Genomic DNA, 24122 nt, shown 5'->3' with positions numbered 1-24122 from the left:
GACAATTACAGGTCACAATAGCTCACCTTGAGCACTTCGTGCTCTGGTGAGTTATAAACCTAAACCATTCTCAAGAAACAAAATAATTACCAACATTATTTAGTGTGTCATACATATATTCAAGGTAAAATAGTCAAGACTAGAGCGACTTGGTGTCATTATAACCCTCTTGTTGATTTTTTTTATTGCCTTGAGATCCTTATATTTGTTATTGTTACCGTTACATACTTGCGCATATCACCTTGCGCTATATCAATACTTGACAGACACTTTTGACCGCTAAGTTATGTCCTGGCGATGGCTTAGTGGTTCCAATATTCGCGCTTTCATAGTTTTGAGCATTGTTTAACTAACTGTTTTCATTTTGTCTTTTAACAGCTTATTATTATATATGATATGCAAAATTAATATAAATAGAAAACGATAACAAAAACGTTATCGGTAAAGTCGATTATGTCATTATTGGTAATTCAGGGTTTACTTAATTTCTTTATAGTCAATGCGATTCAAAAGTAGTACAACTATTTTGTCACGGATAATGGTTTCACTACCCGATTCCCCTTTTCACAATATTAACATAAACATGTTATATACCTAGCGCGAGTATTGTTCTATTTCATTGAACTGTCAAATGCATATTGAATAAATGGGCGTTGCACAGAATATTTTAATCTTCGGCTGATTTTCGGTACATTCCGTATAGTATACGGAAGGTAACCAGCAATTAAAGTGGTTTATATTTAAGGCGTGTATACGGATGTACGCAAGTCACGATAGCTCAGTGGTCATCATCAATAGCTTGAAACCTGGAGGTCGTAAGATCGAAACCCTTCAGTGTCTGTCCTGTTTTTTTTTCTTCACAAATTTCAACAAACACTTTGTACATGTAAATTTTTATCCAATATTTCCTTTATTGTATTTTCACAGGTATTTTTGTTTTATTTTTATCTCATTTTTTTTTTAATTTCTCATATTTTATATATGTTTATGTTATTTATTTATTCACAGTTCATTTCACTAAATTACAAATTTCATAAATATAAATTACAACTAGCTAAATTCATCATTCAGTTTTGCTCGCGGTGTCGGTACTGCTGTCATCGGTGTCGTATAAATCATATAAACAATTAAAAATGAAAAATAAAAATGTTCTCGCTAATGGGCTTGAACCAGCGAATTCCCGCTTTACGAGCCATTTGCTGTAACCACTGAGCCACAGATACGAGCGACGAGTGCGTGTTTCACTTATATACTAATAATGATATTTACTGAGACACTAAACCAAAATTTCTTTCCGTAAAACATATGGATAACACCGAAATGGCAGATAATAGTTGGTTATCTTCCCCTGCCAACCGATAGGTGGCGCCACTGTTCCCGGTCCATCAGAATCCCTTATCGATTAGCATCATTCTGAGACAAATCAAAACAAACGTTCTTTACTTTTAAAAAATGGAATCTAAGTTCGGATCACTTACAATTCCACAACTGAAGGCAGAATTGAAAAAAAGGGGTGCTAGACTTTCTGGACGTAAGAATGAATTGGTTGAAAGGTACGTACATTTCCCGTTATTTTAGAGAGAAAACAGATATTTTGAAAACGAAAGTAGAATGCCGCCGCGGCGAAAATGAACGCTGTCAACATTTATTTCGCGTATAATTTGCTATTTAGCGTATGTTTGAAGAGTTAATTGTAGCTTTATTTTATATTAGTCTAAATAAATGACCAGAAAATATATTTTCCTTTGTTTCTTGATATTTCTTTATTTCCAGACATTTTTATTTTACGTTGTTGTTCATACATCTGTGAGTGGGTGGGGTTTGGTTTCAACGTTTTCATTACGAATTTATTTGTTCTGCCGTGTAATACATCTTATTTGAAATAGTTTCCTATTCTATTTACAGATTAGTGTCTTACGAGAGAAATCAAAACTTTGGAAATGTAGAGACTTTAGAGCCTGAATACAACATGACATTACCAGATCCCACAAAATATGCGGATGTCAACTCGGAATCAAAATTTCCGAAAACAGAACTAGACAGTGTGCATAAGTATCTGGCACAGCATGAGAAAACCCTGGATAATCGTATTCAAAGACTATACAATGAGCAGTTTTTGAGATATTTCCGTATTTCACGAGGACAGGATGTTGTATATATTAAATCAAGTTGTCATGCAGAGATGAAGAAAGGTGTGTGTTATACTGTAGATGTTGAACTTAACTCTGGGGGGGGGGGGGGGGGGGTCAGTTATTGAGGCACAGTGTGAATGTGCTGCTGGTATGGGGCCACATGCTCACTGCAAACATGTGTGCACAGTACTTTATGGTGCAGTAATGTTCTCCCAGAAAAAGACAGTAAAAACGGAAGAAACATGCACCCAAAAATTGCAAAGTTTTCATAAGTGTAAAAAATATTTAGGTAGTCCATTAAAGGCTGATACACTTGATATGCCTGGTGCAGCTGAATTAACAAACATTGATTTTGACCCAAGACCAGAGCAGTTTAGAAATTCTGTTAGCTATCAAGACCATTTCAGAAATGCATGCTTGAATTTTCCTGGCATATCCAAAATGCCAATATTTCAAACTTTTGAACCAGCAAACACTAAAGCTGTTGCATTAGATCATGACTATTTAAAACTTTCGCCAGAAGAGAATTTCCTTCAGAAAATTTTCGTTACCAAAATCAGTGATGAAACGGTTATTGATATCGAAAAAAAAGCAATGGGCCAGAGCGCGAATAAATTATGGAAAGAGGAACGTACAAAGCGCCTACCATCCTCGATGTCTGGTAAAATTTGCAAGTCTACTGACCGGACTGATAAAGATAAACTAGCCAGATCTTTAGTTGATACAAGAGCAATTAAAGCGGCCGCCTTGGAACATGGACGCAAACATGAAACAATCGCTATAACCAGATTTATGGAAGACACCGGCAACACTGTGCATTCCTGTGGTTTAGTGGTCTCGAAACAATTTCCATTTTTAGCATCTTCACCGGATGGTATTATTAATGTAAAGCATATTGTTGAAGCAAAATGTCCTTATTCTGCAAGAGACAAAGATATCACTCCTGTCACAGTGCCTTATTTAAGTTGTAACGACCGTGGACAATACTCTCTTAATATGAATCATAATTATTATTATCAAATCCAAGGCCAGCTATTGTGCACTGGAGCTAAAAAATGTTCACTGATTATCTGTTCAGCAGATAACCTGAAGATAAGGGACATCAAATATTTTGATATTGAAAGAAATGACACTTTCATATCAGAAATGGTTGGCCAGTTAAAAACTTTCTTTGAAAGCCATTTCAAAATGGTCCTGCTGGAAAAACATTTTTACAAGCCATATATAGACTGAGTTCATTGTCATATACATATTAAGAAAACAGACACCTCTCAGATGTTTTTATTTGCGATAACCTGACCTATCTGTAAAATCACTGCGACTAGTCAGCTAGAATCAGAACTTTATTTTTTCAAGAATATCTTCAGTTAAATAGAATACCTATTAAATAGAATACCTATATCTAAAAATCACCCTGATTCTATCACTGATATCGAAAACCATTTTATGATGTAAAAATTATTGATATAATTTGATTTTATTAAACGAGTTATAGATATCATTGATATCATTAAATTGTTTTAAAGATATCAATAAAACTGATTTAAAATTAATAATGGTACAATGATTATCTAATTTAAAAATTTTTCTGATATATTTGAATACATTTGATATCATTTTTAAATGTCAGTGATGTAAACGATATCACGGTATCAGATGGGTGCGTAGTTAGTAAAATGGTCTGACATAAATCTTTCAAATCTGTACTGATGCTACATCAAGTATTCATTTTCTAAGTTTAACTTCAGGAATAAACACAGAATGAAGTTTTGAAATTGATTTATTTTACTTGTTTTTAATCTCTTGTTTGATAATATGCAGAAAGTATTCAATATATACATATTTATTATATCAAAGTGTTGTGTTTTCTTTGACATCAACAACTGTCAACAGAAACTATGTTGTACTCAATGTGCTAAGCATGTTTTGGAACTATACACGTCTTGAAGTTACACAACATAAAACAGACATAAGTTATATGTGACGACAACTTTGTTTCCGTGCCCGTTAAAGGACATGTCAAGATCTTGTAAGTTTTTCCTAGTCCAATAATTCTTTCAATATGTACCCTTTTACTGGATATTTTCCTGTCATTAAGAACTATTTTCCCAGACATTCTATTTTTCTTTTTGAAGAACGTTGGTACATTAACTCGCACATTTGCTGTCGCAAACAAATCCTGAACGTTAAAACCTTTATCGGCCATTACACTATCCCCGGGGTCACAGGCATTTACAATTTTACACCTTTCAACAATTTGTCTGTCACTGGTAGACCCTCCATAAGCTTCAGAAATATAGTTTACTAATCCACCAGGTGTTGTGCCAACAAGAACTTTAATAGTGTTTCTGTTCTTGTATGTTGAATATGTAGACTGCTGAGCTCTAGGTGCTTTAGGTTTTTTAATTGGGCATTCAGTTCCATCAATTATGATTCTTGTCTTTGGGAATTTTAATTTAAAATCCGACGGCATAAAATACCTCACCAGATTCTGACTTGGCCATATATTGGCTTCCCTCCACTGTTTTGACATAAATATAATCCATGTGTAAACAATATTTTTCACACTTGATTCAGAAACTGAGAAAAAAGTTGACAGTTCAAAGTTTGTTGAATATCGCCTTAACTTCATCAAAGTCATAAACAGTTGGTTTTCAACAGATATACCACTTATTTGAAAATACATGTATATGTATTTCAAACAGTATGCTGCAGGTCCCAAAGAATTCAACACAAACATAAATTTAGCATATGACTCCAGACCTGTATAAAAATGTATCAGTTCATTGTTGGAAGAAAATCTCTCAATTGAGAACATTGGTGTCTCATCAGTCTGGGTCATACAGTTTTTAACAGTGAATTCATCTTCAAATAGAGGTGTTGCTGTGAATGTCTCTGTCTCTATTACTTCTTCTGCGAAATCAACATGTTCAGTAAAACTTCTCTCCAAGTCTTCTTTACAAGACCTATCTAATTCACTTTTTCTATAATCTCTGTTCAAAGCTCTTTCTTTCCTATTTTTTGCTGTCTCCCCATCCGCTGTTGTCCAAGGAAAAATACTAGGTACTGCTGTTGCCAGAAGCCGTTCATATCCAGGTTTCAATCCTTAAAATAAAGAAATAAAAGACATGTTTAATGATTTTATTTTAATATATAAGCAATATCGTAATTCATTATAGATACAAGATACCCGTTTCAAGGGCGTTTGTCACACCCTAGATTTGTAAATAAGACTATTCGGCCTTTTAACTTGTAAGGTACAAAGCATGGATAAACACAAGGAACTGTCTAGCCTTGCGGGAACCCGGACACCTAGCCTATCTGCTAGGGTTTTTCTAGCCGTCCGGTAATCAATTTATTTAGAAAGTGTAATAAATAGAATTTATCATTTTAAAATTACCTTGGTTGCAAAGAAAATGGCAATGTTAACCTCTACACAAATACCAGGCTTAACTCTGACCAAAATTCAATATTTGTGTCTGTTGTTTACTTTACATCTGCATTTTAGCACAACTATTCATTGATTGTATTGATGATTAGCAATTTATCAACTAAATAACAAGCACACTATTTTGACAAAAAAAAAACAACCCAAAAAATGCCAAAAAACAGATCAATCATGAACGCATTTGATTAACGCACAGCTAAAAAAACGGGCAGAAAGGTAACACGTCTAGTTACCGGACTGCTAGAGCACAGGCTAGGCATGCAGTTACCGGACAGCTAGGCACTACCTAAATACAAAGCTGGTGATTTTAACGTATGTATTTACTGTACACGATTACAGTTTACTGTGCGTATACACGCGATAAATCCAATAACTCTACATGACTTTGTACTGTGATTCATCCTCCATTATTTGGGTCCTCCCAAGTTTTGACATTTAGAATGCCAGTCACAAATATAAAACAATCCAACGTCAAATTATTTTGACTAATGACCCCTAAGACCTGAATTTTAGTCCTTGACAGATTGAAAGACAGTCAAACATGTTACATACCCAACAAATAACCCATTATTTATGATGAAATAAATTAAGACAGTACATTGAAACATTACCCCTCCCACTCCCAAATAATTGTCAGTTGGTACTTTCGTTTTGAAATAAATCAAATTGCAATACAAAAACATGCTACAGGCGAGAAATTATACAGTTTTTATCATATTATCATACCAAAAATAGTCTCCTTTATGTAGTCATCCGGTGTAAAGTGTTTCTTGCATACGACGGACGATTTTGTTGGCGTCCACATTTTCATTGTGTTTTCATCAAGTCGTCGAACGGCCTGTACCCATTTCGCCCTTCTTATAGGATCACTCGGGTATTCATGTCCTCCCCTTTCATGACAACCCGGTACGGAACAACAAGTTTTCGGCATTTTAAGACGTTTAAATTGAATTTATAGAACACGGAAGTAAACTTTCTTTGTTTTTGTGTGAGATAAATCTCGAAGTAATCCGAATGATGGACCGGGACACGTTGCGCCACCTAGTAAGTAACGATAACTCGCCGCTATCTACCATTGGGCCAAATATTATAATATCGAATGCACAGAGCGTATAATGTACGACAGGTTACAAAAATAGCACAATACAGTTCGATTACTAGGCCATACGTGTTTACATGTTTTCAAACCAAAATTTCTCTACTTACAAAATGACATTTCTACTTTTTAGCTCACCTGAGCCAAAGGCTCAGAGTGAGCTATTGTGATCGCTTACCGTCCGGCGCCCGGCGTCCGTCCGTCCGTCCGGCGTCCGTCCACACTTTCCTTTAAACAACATCTCCTCCTAAACCACTGAGCCAATTTTGATAAAACTTCACAGGGATGATCCTTGGATGCTCTTCTTTAAACATTATTCTAAGAATTGAATTCTGTACGAAATGAAAAACTTTAAAAATCTTCTTGTCCAAAACCACAAGGCCTAGGGCTTTGATATTTGGTATGAAGCATCATCTAGTAGGCCTCTACCAAGATTGTTCAAATTATCCCCCTAGAGTCAAATATGGCTCCACCCAGGGGATCACATGGTTTATATAGACTTATATAGGGAAAAATTTGAAAATCTTCTTGTCCAAAACCATAAGGCCTAGGGCTTTGATATTTAGAATGTAGCATCATCTAGTAGGCCTCTACCAAGATTGTTCAAATTACTCTCCTGTGGTGAAAAGAGGCCCTGCCACGGGGTTCCCTAGTTTTACATAGACATATATAGGAAAAAGCTTTAAAATTCTTCTTCCCTGAAACTGCAATGTCTATGCTTTTGATATTTGATATGTTGCATTGCCTAGTGGTCTACTACCAAAAGTGTTCAAATTTTGCCCCTGTGGTGAAAGAGGTCCTACCCTGGGGGTCCCAAGTTTTACATAGACTTATATAGGAAAAAACTTCAAAAATCTTCTTGTCTGAAAGTCCAAGGCCAATGCCTTTGATATTTTTTATGTATCATTGCCTAATTAGTCTCTAACAAGATTTTTCGAAATATGCCCTTGGGGTGAAAAGAGGCCCTGCCCCATGGGTCACTTGATATAGGAGTTATATAGGAAAAAAATACTTCAAAAATTATCAGATCATATTTCCTAGACTGTTTAATTATATTTATCTGATGATCCCATTTGATAAGGGTCACCCGACTGTGACCTTGACCTACTGACCTAATTTCTTGTTTTTCAAGATACAGCCTTGAAGTTTGGATGACATGTACAGTTTTGCACACTAATCTGAAAACTGACTTTCAGTGACGATGAATATGACCTACTGACCTACTTTCTTGTTTTTAAAGCTTTAGCAAAGAAATTTGTTCAAGCAAGCAACTTAACTCAGGTGAGCGATATAGGGCCATCATGGCCCTTTTGTCGATTATATGTTTTGTTTTAGCTTGAGCTCACGTTTCTCTTATACAAGACACACTAAAATATGGAACCCTGAGTTTAGGCTACTAAACGCAATCTGTAATGTTTACAAACATGATGTTTACGAAAACGAACTGTAGTAGCTTATGATCCACTCCTAAATTCTAGTTTGTTTAGTTCTGCCCATTGTTTTCTCGTTTTTTGCGTGTCCATTATTTTAAATCGGGGACCATACGCGGCGTTTAATGCAATTTCACTGAAGGGTATCATTGTACCTTGCAATATGAACACATCTACGAATGTCTGTTGTTATATGTGCAAATGCTGCGTTCTGCTAAAACCGGTGCTTGAGGGCGTGAACGGTAGTGTGCATTTTCATTACTGTCCAAGAACAGACTAGGTCATACCGAGTCAGAAACATTTCTATTTTTTGTCCTGTTGGGCGACCTGTGGAGATTTCAATTTTTCTATTTTACTTTACGTAAAAGTCATGTAAATCCAAATAATTATGCACTATATAGTCATATATTTCTGTAACTTTGATCTACTTCCCTACAGTTTGAATATGATGAAGACTGTTCCATTCTTTTCATACATAAACTGTGTTTCAAAATTATGGCAAAATTGAGCTTTGTACAAACACAAATAATTAATATTCTAAAATGGTGTCTGTTATTCTGGAGGAATGTAGCGTTTATAACAATATTTACTCTTGAAAATAACACAGGGTAAGCCAAATAAAGGCTTTATTCCTAAAAAAAGTGAAAGAAGGACATATTAAAGTAGATTACTACAAGTCAAGCGACGATATGTAAATAGACGCTGTGAATTATGTATGACATGAATTAACTCTTAACATTTACAAACCAATTAAAAATAGTCACAAATAAATGTCAAAGCCATCAAGCTATTAGCATTCAAGCGACATTAATAGAATATTTGCCATATATTGTTGTGGCGTTTTTATTCTTCTACACTATGTTATCTTTTTCTGTATACCATAATGTTACAACATAATTGTAAAGGATATAGGTATATGATGAATGGGATTAACTATTATAATTATGAGACTTGTTCGCCTATTGAACATCCCAACAAATGTTTTAAAGCAAAGATATAATGCGCATCATGCATGTCAAATTACCCCAATTATTACAGATGGATAAGAAATTGAAATATATATTCCTCCAAGTTTATGCTATGGGCTTACTTCAGTCCTACATATATGGAAGCTCTGGGGGGACATTTAACTTCCGTACTTCCTACTTTTAATTTCTGACTTCTGCACTTCTCACTTTTAAGTTCTCGACTTCTTACTTCCAACTTTTTGCTTTCACATCTCCAACTTCAAACTTCCTGACTTCTGACTTCCGACTTCTACCTATTCAACTTCTTACTTCAAATTTCTTCACTTCTAACTTTCTAACTACCTCGCTTCCGACTACAGACTGACTTCCAGTTTCTTCACTTCTAACTTCTAACTTGCGAACTTCTCATTGTTTACTTACAGTTTCAACACTTCTAACTTCTAACTTATTGACTTCTGACATCTGATTTCCAACATCCAAAATTCTTACTTCCTACTTCCCCACTTCTTACTTCTAACTTCCACTCTTTTAACTTTCAACTTCAAACTTCTAACTTCCTGATTTCTGACTTCTAAATTCTAACTTTCAGACCTTATACTTCTAACTTCCACCTTCTGCACTTCTGATTTTCGACTTCCACACTTCTGACTTCCAACTTCTGCACTTCTAACTTTCTGACTTCCGACTTCCAACTTCAAAACTTCTGATTTCCAACTTTTCCTCTTTGGAAGTCGGAAGTAAGGAGTGTGGAAATTGGAAGTCAGAAGTCGAAAGTCAGGAAGTTAGAAGTAAGAAGTGTGGAAGTTAGAGGTCAGAAGAATGGAAGTTAGAAGTAAGAAGTCAAGAAGACGAAAGTAAAAAATGTGGAAGTTGGAAATCAGAAGTCGAAAGTCCGGAAGTTGGAAGTCAGAAGTGCGGAAGTTAGAAGTAGGAAGTCAAGAAGTTGGAAGTGAGAAATGCAAAAGTTAGAAGTCAAATGTGGGAAGTAGGAAGCCAATTGTCCTTCCAGGATATCAATATATACCTGCCATACGGCCAGAGAAGTGTATTAAGCACTTAATTATATTTTCTGCAAACTTGCCAGAGGGTGGACCAGTATTTTGTCTTTGTATAGTGCCTTTTCACCATATTTTGCAAAATTCTTGTTTTTATAGCTACGTTGTATGTTTGAAATATCAGAAAACCCGAACGGCCAAAACTCGCTGCTAGCAATTAGTGAAGAGATATACACGGGATTTCAACCGGTAAGTGAAGTCTTTACAGTTTGTGAAAATAGAATGAATTGAAAAATTATGTTTTAGAATAATTGCACACAAAGCAGTATGAATTCACGGCATTTCTGTAAGCTTTATAATTTGCAAAGGTTCGGTTTCGAACACAAAATTATCATGTCCACTGCAGTGAAAATACATGTAATTCATGTCGGTTGACATTCATACATATTTGTTAAATAGGAACAAAAGTTTTGATGTCAAATCAATTTGAAGTCGATTTAAACTAAATCATTAAGATCCCTGAGAGCGTATAACGCAGTCAAACAAATTAATATATATTATTGCCAAATCGTTACTAGAAATACCGCCAGTCATTCAGTGTTGCGTCTACAAAAATGATATGACTTGAGTACTGCAAATTAATAACAGAACGCATATATGTTTGCAAAAAGAGCATACTTTCCATTAGCAAATTGTAAAAAGTAGTTACAGCAATTAATAAAACAGGAATACCACGTTCATCCAAACTGCCATCCTGTGTATACATGGTTGTGTATATGAATAACATTCGTAAAAAATACATTGACAAAGAAAACTTATAGACAATGATGATGAAACGGCCAAATAAAAGAACACAGTGGAGCACTGCCTTAGAACGCTCACTGACAAACACCATTAGGGAGCTTTAAAGCTTTTAACCTCTCAACAAAGAAATTACATTTTTGAAAATTGAAAAGCTACATGTAGATTAAATCAAAATATGTACATGGCAACCACTGGCACCAGACCAGAAAATAAATGCTTCTGAACATGTTTTACCCTACTCCTAGGTATTCCATAAGAACCATGGTCTTGAATGGGAAAGTGCACTAACTCATTTCAATCATACATTTCTCACCTTAAACGCGCAGTTCGGTGAATGGGTATCAGACAGGCATATTTAACAAGCGGTCATCTATCTTCCACCGTGCACAAAACAAATTTTCTCAATATTTCATATTGCAGAGATACTCCACATATTTTATGCTTTCGTCAGCGTTACAGAAAAACTTGCGTGAACTCCCCTAATGAACATCCGGTCTAGAGATCACAGCAGTGTGCACATGTTAGGGAAATGTAAATAAACAAAAACAAAATGCAAAATAATCACAGTTTTACAATAAAATTCCAAATGATGAATGAAATTCATTTTAGAAATGATTTTGAATTTGAAATCACACATTTGTGTAAATCTTTACTGTTTATTTAACTCATACCTGCATATACACATTTTAGCGAACACGTGTAGTTAAATGACGACTGACATACAACCAATCAAGATAAATTTATAATCTAGACCGGAACTTCAACAGGGAAGTTCAACCAAGGTTTTTTCTGCAACGTTGAAAAAGTATAAACTATGCATTATTTTTTTAAGATAAAAATATTGAAGAAACGTGACCGGTACACAATGGAAGATAAATTAACACTTGTTCAATATTCATAGTACACATTTACCGAATCGTGCGTTTTAGATATGAAATGCGCGATTGAAACGGGTTGGTATATTTTCCCGTTCATGACCATGGTTCATATAGAATACCTAGGGGTAGGGTATAACATGTACAGAGGCATTTTCTTTCTGGTCTGGTGCTGGCAAATATTTTCTAATACCCTTTTCAGCTTTACATATCTGTTGATGAAAATACTGACAACTATTTCTTGCATCTGATATCGAGCTCACCACTTGGTTGTGAAACAACTGAAGGAAATGGCGACGGTACCTGTGCTTTGTTCTGGCCGGTACTTGTGGAAGACGATGGTTTATGGTGTAATCAGCCTATCTCAGGAAATGAACACCATGAACTTTGCAGAGTTTTTGTTTGTAGCTATTCGTATGAAAAATATATTAATAGCTGGGGTTCCTGGCGGTATTTATCGCAATGGGGAAGCAACTGGAACTATCACAATGATTATAATAGTACAATAACTGATGACGTAAGATGGTATTTCAGCAACTACACCACAGAAGTGTTGGGAGTGTATATAGATATTGAGGGTACAACACAAACTGGTTCGATGAAAATCAAGTTCGGTCCAACAGAAACAACAACTGGCCGTATGATATGGAACAATTATAAAATGCCAGACATAAATGTATGTAATGGTTTTGCAATCTGACCTGTCCTTTGCATTTAGGAAAACTCAATTGTTTTTAGCTCACCTGTCACGTAGTGACAGGGTGAGCTTTTGTGATCGCCCTTCGTCCGTCGTCTGTCCGTCCGTCCGTTCACAGTTTCCTTGTGAACACGATACAGACCACATTTTGTATTTGTTTTTTATCAAACTTGCACACAACTCGTATGGGCGTAATATCTCGGTTCCTTTCGAACACTGGCCAGATCCCATCATGGGTTCCAGAGTTATGGCTCATTAAATGGCCAAAATTTGCTAGTTTTGGCTTGTGAACATGATAGGGACCACATTTTGCAGTCAACGTTAATCAAACTTACACACAACTTGTATTGACATAATATCTCGGATCCTTTAAAAAAACTGACCTGATCCCGTCATGGGTTCTAGACTTATTGCCCCTTAAAGGTCAAAAATATGCTATTTTGACTTTTGCAGCCATATAGAGACTTCATTTATGGTTTGATTTGATACAAACTTGCAAAATATTTTCAACAACAATAAATCTTGGATTCCATGCTGAATCTATCAGAACCAATCGTAGGTTCCGGAGTTAATTTATATCTGATTACCTCCTCTGATTTTAATCAAAATGGATTTATATCAGTAAGTACTTATAGGACTCATTTGAAATTTCATTATTGTCATTAGTTGGACTGAGACAATCAGGGTAGATAACTATGGACTGATTTCATGTCAAATTACCTCCCTTTATTTCAAATTAAAATGGATATATCTGCGTAAATAATGAAGATACTGATCTGAAATTTCATTTTTGCCATCAGATTGACCTTGACAATCAGTGAAGATATATATTGACTGAATTTATGACAAATTACCTCCCTTTATTTATTTATGTAAATGAATATACCTAGCAGCTTCTAATGAGATTGGTTTGAAAGTTTATTTCTTTCTTCCATGGTAAGAAATAGTCATGCTAGATAACTCTTGATTGAATGTTTATTTATATGAATACTTTTCTTATATATTGTTGTAAAAGCTTGTACTCTGTGTCTTCAACATGCATATACCAATGCATGATTACCTCCCCTGATTTTTATAAAAATGGATTTATCTCAATAAGTATTCAAAGGACTCATTTAAAATTTCATTACTGTCAAAAGTTGGACTGAGACAATCAGTGTAGATAATATCGACTGATTGTATGTCAAATTACCTCCCTTTGTTTCAAATTAAGATGGTGTATCTCAGTTACCAATGAAGATACTGATTTGAAATGTCATATATGTCATCAGATAGACTCGGACAATCAGGGTAGATAACTTTTGACTGAATTTATGACAAATTACCTCCCTTTATTTTATGTAAATGAATATACCTCAGCAGCATCTAATGAGATTGGTTTTAAATGTTATTTAAATCTTCAAGGGTAAAAAATAGTCATGATAGTACAAAAATGCAGCATTTGAGCCTAGGACCCTCAAACTTGATATGGAGACTAGTATGTGAACCATAGGTCAAAAGGGACAGTTACAAGAAATTTTTTATCCTGATGATATTTAATGTGTATGCCCATGTGATCTATGTCAAAGCTTGTTCTTATCATTAAGAGCAATGGTACTCAGGTGAGCGATATAGGGCCATCATGGCCCTCTTCTTGTTTGAATGGAATTCGTAAATAGAAGGTAATAATTGACACCATTTCAAGCAATATGTATTAAAGCCTTAACAGTTAAAATAACATGTCATAAATTGATATCAGTTTAGTCAAATTTACCACAAAAGTAAAATATTTCAGTTAAATATAGCAAGAAGTTCGACTGTGCAAGAGGCTTGCAAGATATCAATAGGCAATGTTCCTATCCTGACCAAAGAAACAGACTGGAAATATGCGTAAGTGATAATAAGTTTTGTGATTTCAATACATTTACTTAGACAAAATATTTTCTTCTATGTCATGTCGTTATTTCAAAAATTAATAAAATATTCAGGAAAATATTCAATGGTAAAGCGTAACAATAGTTGGGTCATCTTAAAGTCGGTTTTCATTTTAGGTTGTACATTTAAAGAAGCCTCAAATGTGTTTTTTCAACAAGATCTTTTATTTAAATCATCACCATATCGTACGAAAACAAAGAGAGAAGAATTTCACTTGGCCAGCTATTTAGATGCATTCTAATGAAGTGTTTTAAGAGCTTTTCTATCGCTAACAGGCGTTTCATATATCATGTACACACATTTAGTTTCAGCACTGAAAACGTTGAAATTGACAAAGTTGGGGAATTCATCTTGTACCGCAGCAGCAAGATACCTGTTCATGTAAGACATTTTTCTTGTTCATTTTCTGATAAAAAGAAGATAAATAATCCTCACATTTTATCATAAAATTGAAAAAAGCGACTGCTCACTTTTAATTATATTTATTGTGCGACACTTAAAAATTCCATTCACATAACTGCAGAATAAAGTGATGTCAATTAACAATGCCAGAGAGAGATATCTGAGATATTTCAATTTTAAAATAATACAGTCTTTGTTCTTGCATATAAAATTAACTGTTTGTTGTTATGATTCCATCATTCAACAGGTGCAAATACAGACAGAAGCGTGCAGCTGGACTACAAATGGTGTGTGTTTATGTGCAGTTAATTACAGAGATGGGGACAATACATATATATAGCTATTGCAATGGATTGATGAGAATTGGTCAAACGAATGGAGAATTGACAAATCGCCGGATAGATAATGTAAGTTTCTTAGAAGTTTAATGCACTTGCTAATTACTCTATACAAATTCAGTTTAAGAGTTTTGTTTAACATAATTTATATCTAAAAAACCATTTAACTGCATATCCCAAATTAAAGGTAAAAATGCCTTTGTTATGTATTAAAGGTACAGCTGATTAATGGTATTGTCTTGGGTATAGAGACATGGAATAATAGGATCGTAAATGTCAGCCTAAATACTAACCACAGTGGCTCCACGTTAGAGGATGGGGAGGGACTCTGTATGTTCTCACCTGGCTCATACAAACACAGAGATGGAACTGAAGAGACAGATAGTGACGGTTTCGTGTCAAGTTGGAGGTTTGTAGTAGAGCCGAATTTTAGCATTAGGAAGCAAATTTATTGCTTTTTTTCTGTTATCTACGAACAAATTTAATACTTATACAATTAAATTTATCCAGTCGCACTTTGGACTTTTAGAAAAACATATATACATCCAACCGGTGAAAATTAAATATTTTGGGGTATTGTCCATGGCAATACAGTTGATATTTTCTATAGAAATGTAACACACAAAGCGCATTTTCATCTTCTGCTCTTTTCCAGGCATACACTAACCATTCTTGAATGTGCAGCTCATCCGTCCACCCGTCTTTTCTTAGATATTTTGAAAAAAATAGTCATAAATGCATTCCAGGTTACCCGTTACTGAGAGTTTGCTTAATCCACTCAATCACAAGGCTGTGCCCTGGATAGATAAATATACGAAATGTGGTTGCCCAGACAATACTGAAATTTTGCAAGCAAGGGAGGAGACGTACTATTACAATAATACATACAATTATACATACAGATATAATTATACTTCCTACTTGAGTATAGAGGAATATTATAGCAGAGAATATAATGTACACTGGGGATATATACGATGTTTTGCGGAGAAAATCTGCAAGGTTAACCACTCTGGAGATGGGGGTAGGTATATGCCAGTTAGCTTAAAAATTGATTGGTGAATAATCATTCAGTATATACGACCAGGTATACAGCTTAATTATCCCAACCAAAATCTGAAAGAAATTACTATGAAATACAGACATTAATAAAGTAAAGATGTTTTTCACTTATTCTGCGAATATTAACCTATTTAGTATGCAATTGAAGTACTTTATTAAAAGACCATGTGATTGTACAAGTCTGTATGACCCCCCCCCCCCCTTCCAACACACACACAAAAGAGGAGAATATTTTTGAAGCCTTGTTTTGTTTGTTATGTAACATACAAGAAATAGCTATTTGAAGGTACTTTTTCAATTTTGCTGTTCAAATAAGTAAACAGATTATTAGTCATAGTTACACGAAACAATGGAATGCACCATATGGCATTGATCTTTAAAGTTGCAAATGAATCATGAATATTAAACTTTTGTTTTAATGTGATGGTCATAAAAATATTCAACATTTTTGCATATTTAGAGAATTATTTTCAAGAAAACACTTTATGGTAGTTTATAGTTCAGTCAAGAAAACAACAGAAAAACACTCGTTTTCTCTATCTGAACAAAACGGAAATACATTGTTTTAGATCATTTGCATTAATCAACCAAACTATCTTATCTTGCACTGAGTACATGCGTTTTGGGTTCTTAAGGATTGCTGTTATATAAATATACAAGAGCATTTTTATGTTTGACAATACATGCTTTCTGCTGCCGTTGCGTATGTAAGGATTTCACCTGGCGGGTATAACGTTTTTTTTTATACTGTCCTGTGTCATTGGAACATGGTTGGGATAAGGGTGATGTTAGGTGCACCATAAACCGGTTTAAGCCCCCCAGTGGTGGTTTTGCAATGACCGTTCCAAGGCGATGCTCCACTGTGGTCCTTTATTTGTTCGTTTTGTCCTTCTGTGTTTACTTTGTGTGTGTGTGTGTGTGTGTGTGTGTGTGTGCGTGTGTGTGTGTGTGTGTGTGTGTGTGTGTGTGTGTTGGTCGAGTGCGCGTCCACGCACTGGGTTAAGGTTAGGGGAGAGTGCGTTTTAGAAAGTGGCTCCCCTATTGGATTTTCCCCCTTGTTTTTATACTAAACTTATATTTGAAGTGTTTTCTAGGTTGATATTGAATTGAACTCGCCATTTGGGTTAAATCCTTGCTGTATAAAGTTTTTCGCCGAGGAATTCTTTGTTGTTGTTTTTTTATAATTATTTAGTTTTTCATTATATAACACATTATATTAATTTTTCAGAATGGTCTGGATCACTACTTCCGGCTTTTTCTGTGACAAGTGTAGAAGCCCGCATGGAAATCAGATAAAATCGGAAATGGCCCCTTCTACATTTGTTTTGTGATTTTGAAGGTCAGGACGGGTACCAGTATGGTATTACATGGTTAGTTTACTATCCCTTTGTTACTGAACTTCGTGAATGGTCGCACAAATGATAAGAATTTTTTTTTATAAAATTAAGCAAATAAGAAATGCTGTTAGTTACGTTACATGACGATTGTAAACACATTCAGATTTGTTTTTTGTTTAAGCATAATCTAATCTGTATCCCACAGGAACGGCTATTTTATTATTTTACTAATAGCGCTGACAATTCATTGTTAGAGCTACTTTTATTCAGTTTAATGTCACACCTAAATAGTTTTAGGTCAGATTGACGACTTTTCAGTTATTCATTGTGGAGGACGACCGGAGGTGTCCCCATCCAGCGAACATTATTTCAGGCACGGGTGGATACCTTGTTAGAACCACCGATTTCGTAAGTAAAGCTGAGTGCCTTCCACTGCAGTACGGAGCAATTGATTCGAAGTCAACGACCTTAACCACTCTTTCACGGAGCCTCTACTTAGAATATATTATATGAAGTCTATATTTGGTACTAATAATAAAGCAATATTGTTTTCAAACTTAATCACTTTACTCTGCAGGAAGGTTAATGACGACACTGTGTACACATCACCTCTGCTAGACTATTCTTCTGTGGAAAATTATTACATAACTAACCATCATTTACAAACTGACAAATTTTTATTAGAAGTGAAGGTAATACTTACTCTTTCTCACTGTCACTCATGCATCTGTGTATTTTAGTTATAAATACCGATTTCTCTTTAAAATTCCCACTCCTAATTCAAGAAGAATTGGAACTTCATCTTAAAATCTTTTTTTTCTTGCGGTAATGCTAAAGCATTTTGATCTATTCAATACTTTAATTTTTCAGTTATATGTTATATGTTTCAGAAATTTAGCATTATAATAGAATTATTTTATATTAATATATCACTAAAGCCTTTTACATGTATATACTATATCATTTAGCATTGAATAAAAACACATAATTGAAAAGTATATCTCCAAAATGACCTTGATATGAATGAAAAAACTATACTGATATTTATTTGGACAGAATTACAATTTGATAGCTTTTAATTTGGTGTTGATATTTTGACGATATTGCTTTACAGGTCAATTGAGTCACTTCCTTACTTATTTTTTTTCTTCAATATATGGTGAAAGAATGTAGTTTATAAATTACCAGAAATTCTGTCCAAATAAATATCAGTACAGATATACATATACAAAAACATTGAGCCCGCCCGCTTAGCTCAGGAGGTAGAGCGTCGGTCTACGGATCGCGGGGTCGTGAGTTCGATCCTCGGGTGGGGTGTATGTTCTCCGTGACTATTTGATAGACGACATTGTGTCTGAAATCATTAGTCCTCCACCTCTGATTCATGTGGGAAAGTTGACAGTTACTTGCGGAGAACAGGTTTGTACTGGTACAGAATCCAGGAACACTGGTTAGGTTAACTGCCCGCCGTTACATGACTGAAATACTGTTGACAAACGGCGTTAAACCCAAAACAAACAAACAAACAAAAACATGAAATAAATACTTGTCTTTTACACTTAAGATCAGAATATCTTCCTCTCGTGAAAAGCAGATTTTAAATTTCGCTTTTGTTGCACTCGATGGTTACACTGAAATGAATATATTTATTAGATATTTAAACGTTTATCTGTTAATTTGTCTTCTTATTTAAAATGTATATAAAAAGTTTGGTTTCCTGTGTTTGTATTTTGCTTTATTCTAGTATCCATTGTACAAAGAGAATGAAAAGTAGACTAAATGTCAGAAAAAAATTATAAAATGTTTAAGAAAATAAAATGATTTATCCACTAGTATTATCTAAAAGCATTTTGTATAACTGTTGTTGTCAGGTATCGCAAATAAGATACATGTTATCGATATTGCCATTCTGTTAACTTTACTGTTGTTGTCACAGTATTTGTTTTTTGTTTGTTTAGTTTTCATGTGGTGTCAGCATTCACGATGCCTCTGGTGTAGAACTTATTGGTTCTCAATACAGTGATGCGATTTCTGCTGTTGAGGTACTTTAAAAGAATTATTTGGTTTGATTCTGACTTTTCACAGAAAAATGGAGTCGGTATAATAAATGACGGCGAGTTCCTCTTTTTTTTTTATAACATATCGATCATACATATTTCTTTAAAGTGTCAGTAACAACTAAGTAATTGACTTATTTTATCAGCTAAATTTTAGCGTATCCCCACGTAAAAATCGACTGACTTTTTTTATTTTTTTGGGTTCAACGTCGCACTGACACAATTATATTTCATAAAGCGACGTCCCAGCTTTTATGGTGGAGGGAGACCCCAGGCTCCCCTCTTTGTACTATTTCATCATGGGCACCTGGGTAGGTCCACTAATCTCCAGTAAGCCATCTGGGTTGCTTCCTCACATGAAGAAAGCAACACCACGAGTGAGGCTCGAACCCAAATCGGTGAGGGGCAACCTTTTGGCCAATGAATATGCTTGAATATTGAGATACAACAAATAAAATTAATCTTGTTTAAAGAATTATAACGAAATGCATGTCTGCTCCTTGTGCTGGTAGTCTTTACAAATTCCTGACTTGCTATTCATTTCAATAGCCAAACAAATATGTTCCCTTGATTGCCTGAACGTTGTTTAAGCTTTCGCTATGTTTAGAGATAAGTCCTAAAATTGTCAGTGATAGAAATACAATAAATAAAGTCTATAAATTGATTTCCAAGTCCTTGAAATAACCAGAAATGATTTTATACAATTGTGAAATTTATGATAGTGTTGTTGATATCAATAACAGAAGTTTTAATATAATTTAAAGTTGTGATCCGCAAAGAATGACAACTCTTGCCTTGGGCTAGTACTTATTAGAGATATCTATTAGTTTACTTCCCTTACAATTACACAACTGGGTGGAAAATGAAAACGGTTTAAGACACAATGTCATACTTTTATGCACCACAAAACATTTAGGATTTATTCATATGTGTTTGATTTACCCCTCAAAACCTGCTTCTTATGATTTTTTCAACTTACATGTGGTAAAAAATGAACTTTTAACAAGCCGATAGTAAAATGAAATACCACTAAGTATTTTATTGTGCACGTAATACAGTTTTGTTAGTATCAAAATGTCACTTTAGAAGCTTTTTTGTAATACAGAACACCTGGTAAGATTAGTAAAGGTGCAATTATATTGATCTCTATTTCTTATGCCTACTATGTTTGACCAATATTCAGAGGGCGATTTCAGCGGCTCAGTTGAGTTGCCTTCTTTTATTTTACAATTTCAGTTTGTGATGACCGAATTGCTGATGCCTAGAGGTGGTGATGTATTGATACAGATCAGGGTAAACATTCCCCTTGTTTGCACAAAAGGGCATCCTTGTTCCTTTGACTTCAAAGTATTTGGCTCAGGTAACGACTGCTCTGATTCATCTATTGCAATCAAAGGCCGGCAAACATGCGGACAACGAATAATTGGTATATCCACTGAAGAAGAGCTTGTAAACGAGACACGCATCATAAATATCACAGTAACCACAACAAATAACGCAAAGTATTCGTTAAAAGATACATTCTACCTAAAGGTGAAATTGGCTGCATATGGAGATACCAGTACATTTTGGTTACACACTTTTAGCCAGGTTTTAACGGTAAGATTATTTCACCATCTTTAAAATAATGTTAGAGTTGTACTTATATCAATGTATTCATCATAAGAACTTTGGTGTCACAATGATTATAAATGAAAGGTAAACAAAATTTCCTAGTTGTTTAGCATAATCAATTAAACAAAGTAAATATTTATTCTAACACGTCCCGATTCACTTTCCTATTAAGTAAAGAAGGCTGGAAATTGTGTTATTTAAGAAATAATAAGTTCCCAAGTGTGGTTTATCGTAGAATAACCCGTGTTTTGAGTTCTTATGTGTACGAATAGATCACGCGTAACAATATATGTTTCGCATAAGAACGACAAACTCGGTTAATTATACGATAAATTACACTTAGAAACTTGTTATTTCGATTCTAACACGACTTACTAGCATCAATAGTGTTACAAAAAATTGCAGCTTCTTTTTACGACCCTGCTACGCACCTTGATCGTTGCACACGCATCGGTTATTGCAGAATAACCCGAGATAGGTTTTGCCCTATGTGTATTTAGGCCATTTGCAAGCCATGTTAGAACCATTCATCTTTCTGATGTCACAATTATTATGTCAAAACGTCAAACGGCATAGCGGTGCGCTAAAAAAGAAACTAACAGATAAGAGGCAATTATTTTATGGACTGTTTCAAGGAAGCACTGAAAAATCCTTAGTTTCGTGTTAGAATCGAAACAATACATCTAATTCAGTAATTTGCTCTTGCATTGGTGTTTCGTTCATCTTCGTATTATTATTTCATTCGGGCTCCGCCCTTATGATATAATTCCTTCTCATCTGAACTCCAAATGATGATTTTATTCAGCAACAAAATCACAAATGAGATATATTATTTCGATTCTTGTTCGTAACCAAGGATTTTAAAGTACATGTTTGAAGGCATAGGGCAAATATTTGACTTATCTATATCAACTGCTATGACGGATACACAATAGAATTTATGATGAGTATTTTAATACATAATAAAGAAACTTTTGGAAATTCAGTACTTTTTCTTACCAGACGTTACATATGTAATCAAAATTATTGTGAAAATATTAGTTGACTGATTCTACTACCATAATTGCTCAGGCAATTCATTTAAGAACCTGTCTTTATCATACATGAACACTTTTGTTAAATTTTTGAAAGGTATTTGTTCGAGATGATGAAAACTACTGGCAAAGAAATTATTGTTATGCAAACAATGATCCGAGAATGCGAACGTTTGATGGACAGTAAGTTGAATATTTGATATTTGGCAATGTATGTATTTGGAAAGAATATAATGAACAAAGGCGAAAGAATATGAAAGTAGACTACTAATAAAAGAACATACCGCAGTTTAGATATTATCAATTTAATAAAACGGGCTGTCATTTTTGGCACAGTGACGTCGTCGTCATACCTTATATAGGCTTTACCGAAACAAGGTATTGATGGCAAACGTATGTTCGATACAATTAAACAAAGAGTCTAAACTTCAGGTATACACTCTTACAAACAAATTAGATTCATTTTATATTATGACCCTCAAAATACGATCATCTTAGTTGTTAATTACCATATATAGTAAGGCCCATATGAGGAAGAAATGATGATTTCACTGTGCCCAAAATGGCTGCCATTTCATAACAAAGATGGTATTCAAACAGCTATATCTATCTTGAAGTTGTCTGTATTCCGAGTTTGATACATTTTTACATAAGTGTTAATATTTTACCTAGTTCTTTCTAACGAGCACTGTTGCCAATGTTGCATATTGACCTCATGGTTTACTTAATTCCTCGGAAACTCCAGCTCATCAATATCTATCTATCTATCTCTTCCTCAATGCCAACTTTATAGTTCACATGTTGAGAATTTTACATGATTGATGACAAATCTATTTTCGTGGAAATATCACACCGGTGGTATTTCATGTGTCTATTATATGTGGCAAATTAGTGTTTGTATAAGAAACTCTGAAACATAGAACATGTTCATTCTGTGAAAAGTTAGAAACAAAACAGTTATTCTGTGAATTATTGACCAAAATGCGACCAGAACTTTTAACACTTACAGGTACTATAATCATATGCTAACTGGATTGTTTGCATTAATGAGGCATAAGCTGTTGCCGGTTGAGATAAACTTATAAAAACTTACTACTTCCTATTTGAAATTCAATGATTTTCCTAGCTAGAATTTTATTTGAAGTCCTTGTGAAGAAATTCATTCTTTATAAAACAATGAATTGTTTATGACAATGACTGGAAATTGTTACAATAATAAGGTTGCTCGGAAAAAAAAGAATTTATAAAATTGTGAAGCAACACTAAAGGCTCAAGAATCGAAGTTTGTCATAATTTTCTAATTTTTTCGGTCATACTTTCGTAGAACATATATAACAGTTTCTTTCAACATATTTTGCATAGAAAATTCTATGTACTGACAAATTAAGGTTTTACTATAATGTTAGTAAAATTGAATAAATTAACTTTGTGGAGTAATTCAAAACTAAACAAATGCATTTATGCTAGTCTGACTATTTTGTTCCGATGAGAATAATAGCTTCATACATTTTGAGCAAAGATATTCAACTGACTTTTTAATTATATAGATTCAGCTTGAGACTCGTCAGTGTGGAGGCTGGCGTGTTGCGTGTGCATGTGGAGTTACTATACGTGCTGGACGGGATGTATTTACTATTAACCATTGCCATGGTGACCACGTGACAGGTTATTTGCTAGCTGACGATCGTATCTTAAGAGTAATGAAAAGAACTGCACATCGATATCAAGTAACCTTTATATACGGTTATACGATTTTTATAGTAACTCCAGCATTTATTTGTTTTGATTAACGTTGTACAGATACATTTATATAGGTTACATGTGACTTTCCAGCTTTCCACGTACGGATGATCCTTGGCATTCCCCCGAGTGTCATATTAAACTCGGATAGGATATGTTGTAAAACCTCCGACATTCCG

At 34.5% G+C, this 24122-nt stretch overlaps 2 protein-coding genes and 1 long non-coding RNA gene across 3 annotated transcripts; 2 read left to right on the top strand and 1 right to left on the bottom strand.

The window, feature by feature from the left end:
* Positions 1 to 3894: 3894 nt before the first annotated feature.
* Positions 3895 to 6655, bottom strand: LOC123529286 (uncharacterized). Its single transcript, XM_045309554.2, has 2 exons — positions 6307 to 6655; positions 3895 to 5237 (listed from the first exon to the last, which is right to left on the bottom strand). The coding sequence occupies exons 1-2, from the start codon at positions 6509 to 6511 to the stop codon at positions 4048 to 4050; spliced, it is 1395 nt and encodes a 464-aa protein (XP_045165489.2). The 5' UTR covers positions 6512 to 6655; the 3' UTR covers positions 3895 to 4047.
* A 5383-nt stretch (positions 6656 to 12038) lies between these two features.
* LOC128552670 (uncharacterized) lies at positions 12039 to 17457 on the top strand. Its single transcript, XM_053533713.1, has 5 exons — positions 12039 to 12070; positions 15009 to 15168; positions 15315 to 15508; positions 16002 to 16123; positions 17390 to 17457. The coding sequence occupies exons 1-5, from the start codon at positions 12039 to 12041 to the stop codon at positions 17455 to 17457; spliced, it is 576 nt and encodes a 191-aa protein (XP_053389688.1).
* Positions 17458 to 20968: 3511 nt separating this feature from the next.
* LOC128552669 (uncharacterized) lies at positions 20969 to 23278 on the top strand. The gene is made up of 3 exons (XR_008369139.1): positions 20969 to 21154; positions 22301 to 22386; positions 23213 to 23278. It is a non-coding gene; the product is annotated as an uncharacterized LOC128552669 (long non-coding RNA).
* The last annotated feature ends 844 nt before the right edge of the window (positions 23279 to 24122 follow it).

The sequence above is a fragment of the Mercenaria mercenaria genome, unplaced genomic scaffold, assembly GCF_021730395.1.
Source record: "Mercenaria mercenaria strain notata unplaced genomic scaffold, MADL_Memer_1 contig_3016, whole genome shotgun sequence".
NCBI classification, from domain to species: Eukaryota; Metazoa; Mollusca; class Bivalvia; order Venerida; family Veneridae; genus Mercenaria; species Mercenaria mercenaria.
The sequence above is the reverse complement of the archived record's forward strand: the minus strand, read 5'-3'. Positions and strand labels throughout refer to the sequence as shown.

Bases quoted from the DNA above. Each gene is read 5' to 3' on its own strand.
- LOC123529286 (XM_045309554.2), bottom strand. From the start codon at position 6,511: ATGCCGAAAACTTGTTGTTCCGTACCGGGTTGTCATGAAAGGGGAGGA. The intron at 5,238-6,306 runs GTATGATAATAT...CTTTATTTTAAG, and splicing joins CATAAAGGAGACTATTTTTG to GATTGAAACCTGGATATGAA.
- LOC128552670 (XM_053533713.1), top strand. From the start codon at position 12,039: ATGGCGACGGTACCTGTGCTTTGTTCTGGCCG. The intron at 15,169-15,314 runs GTAAGTTTCTTA...TATGTATTAAAG, and splicing joins CAAATCGCCGGATAGATAAT to GTACAGCTGATTAATGGTAT. The intron at 15,509-16,001 runs GTTTGTAGTAGA...TTATACATACAG, and splicing joins GGTTTCGTGTCAAGTTGGAG to ATATAATTATACTTCCTACT.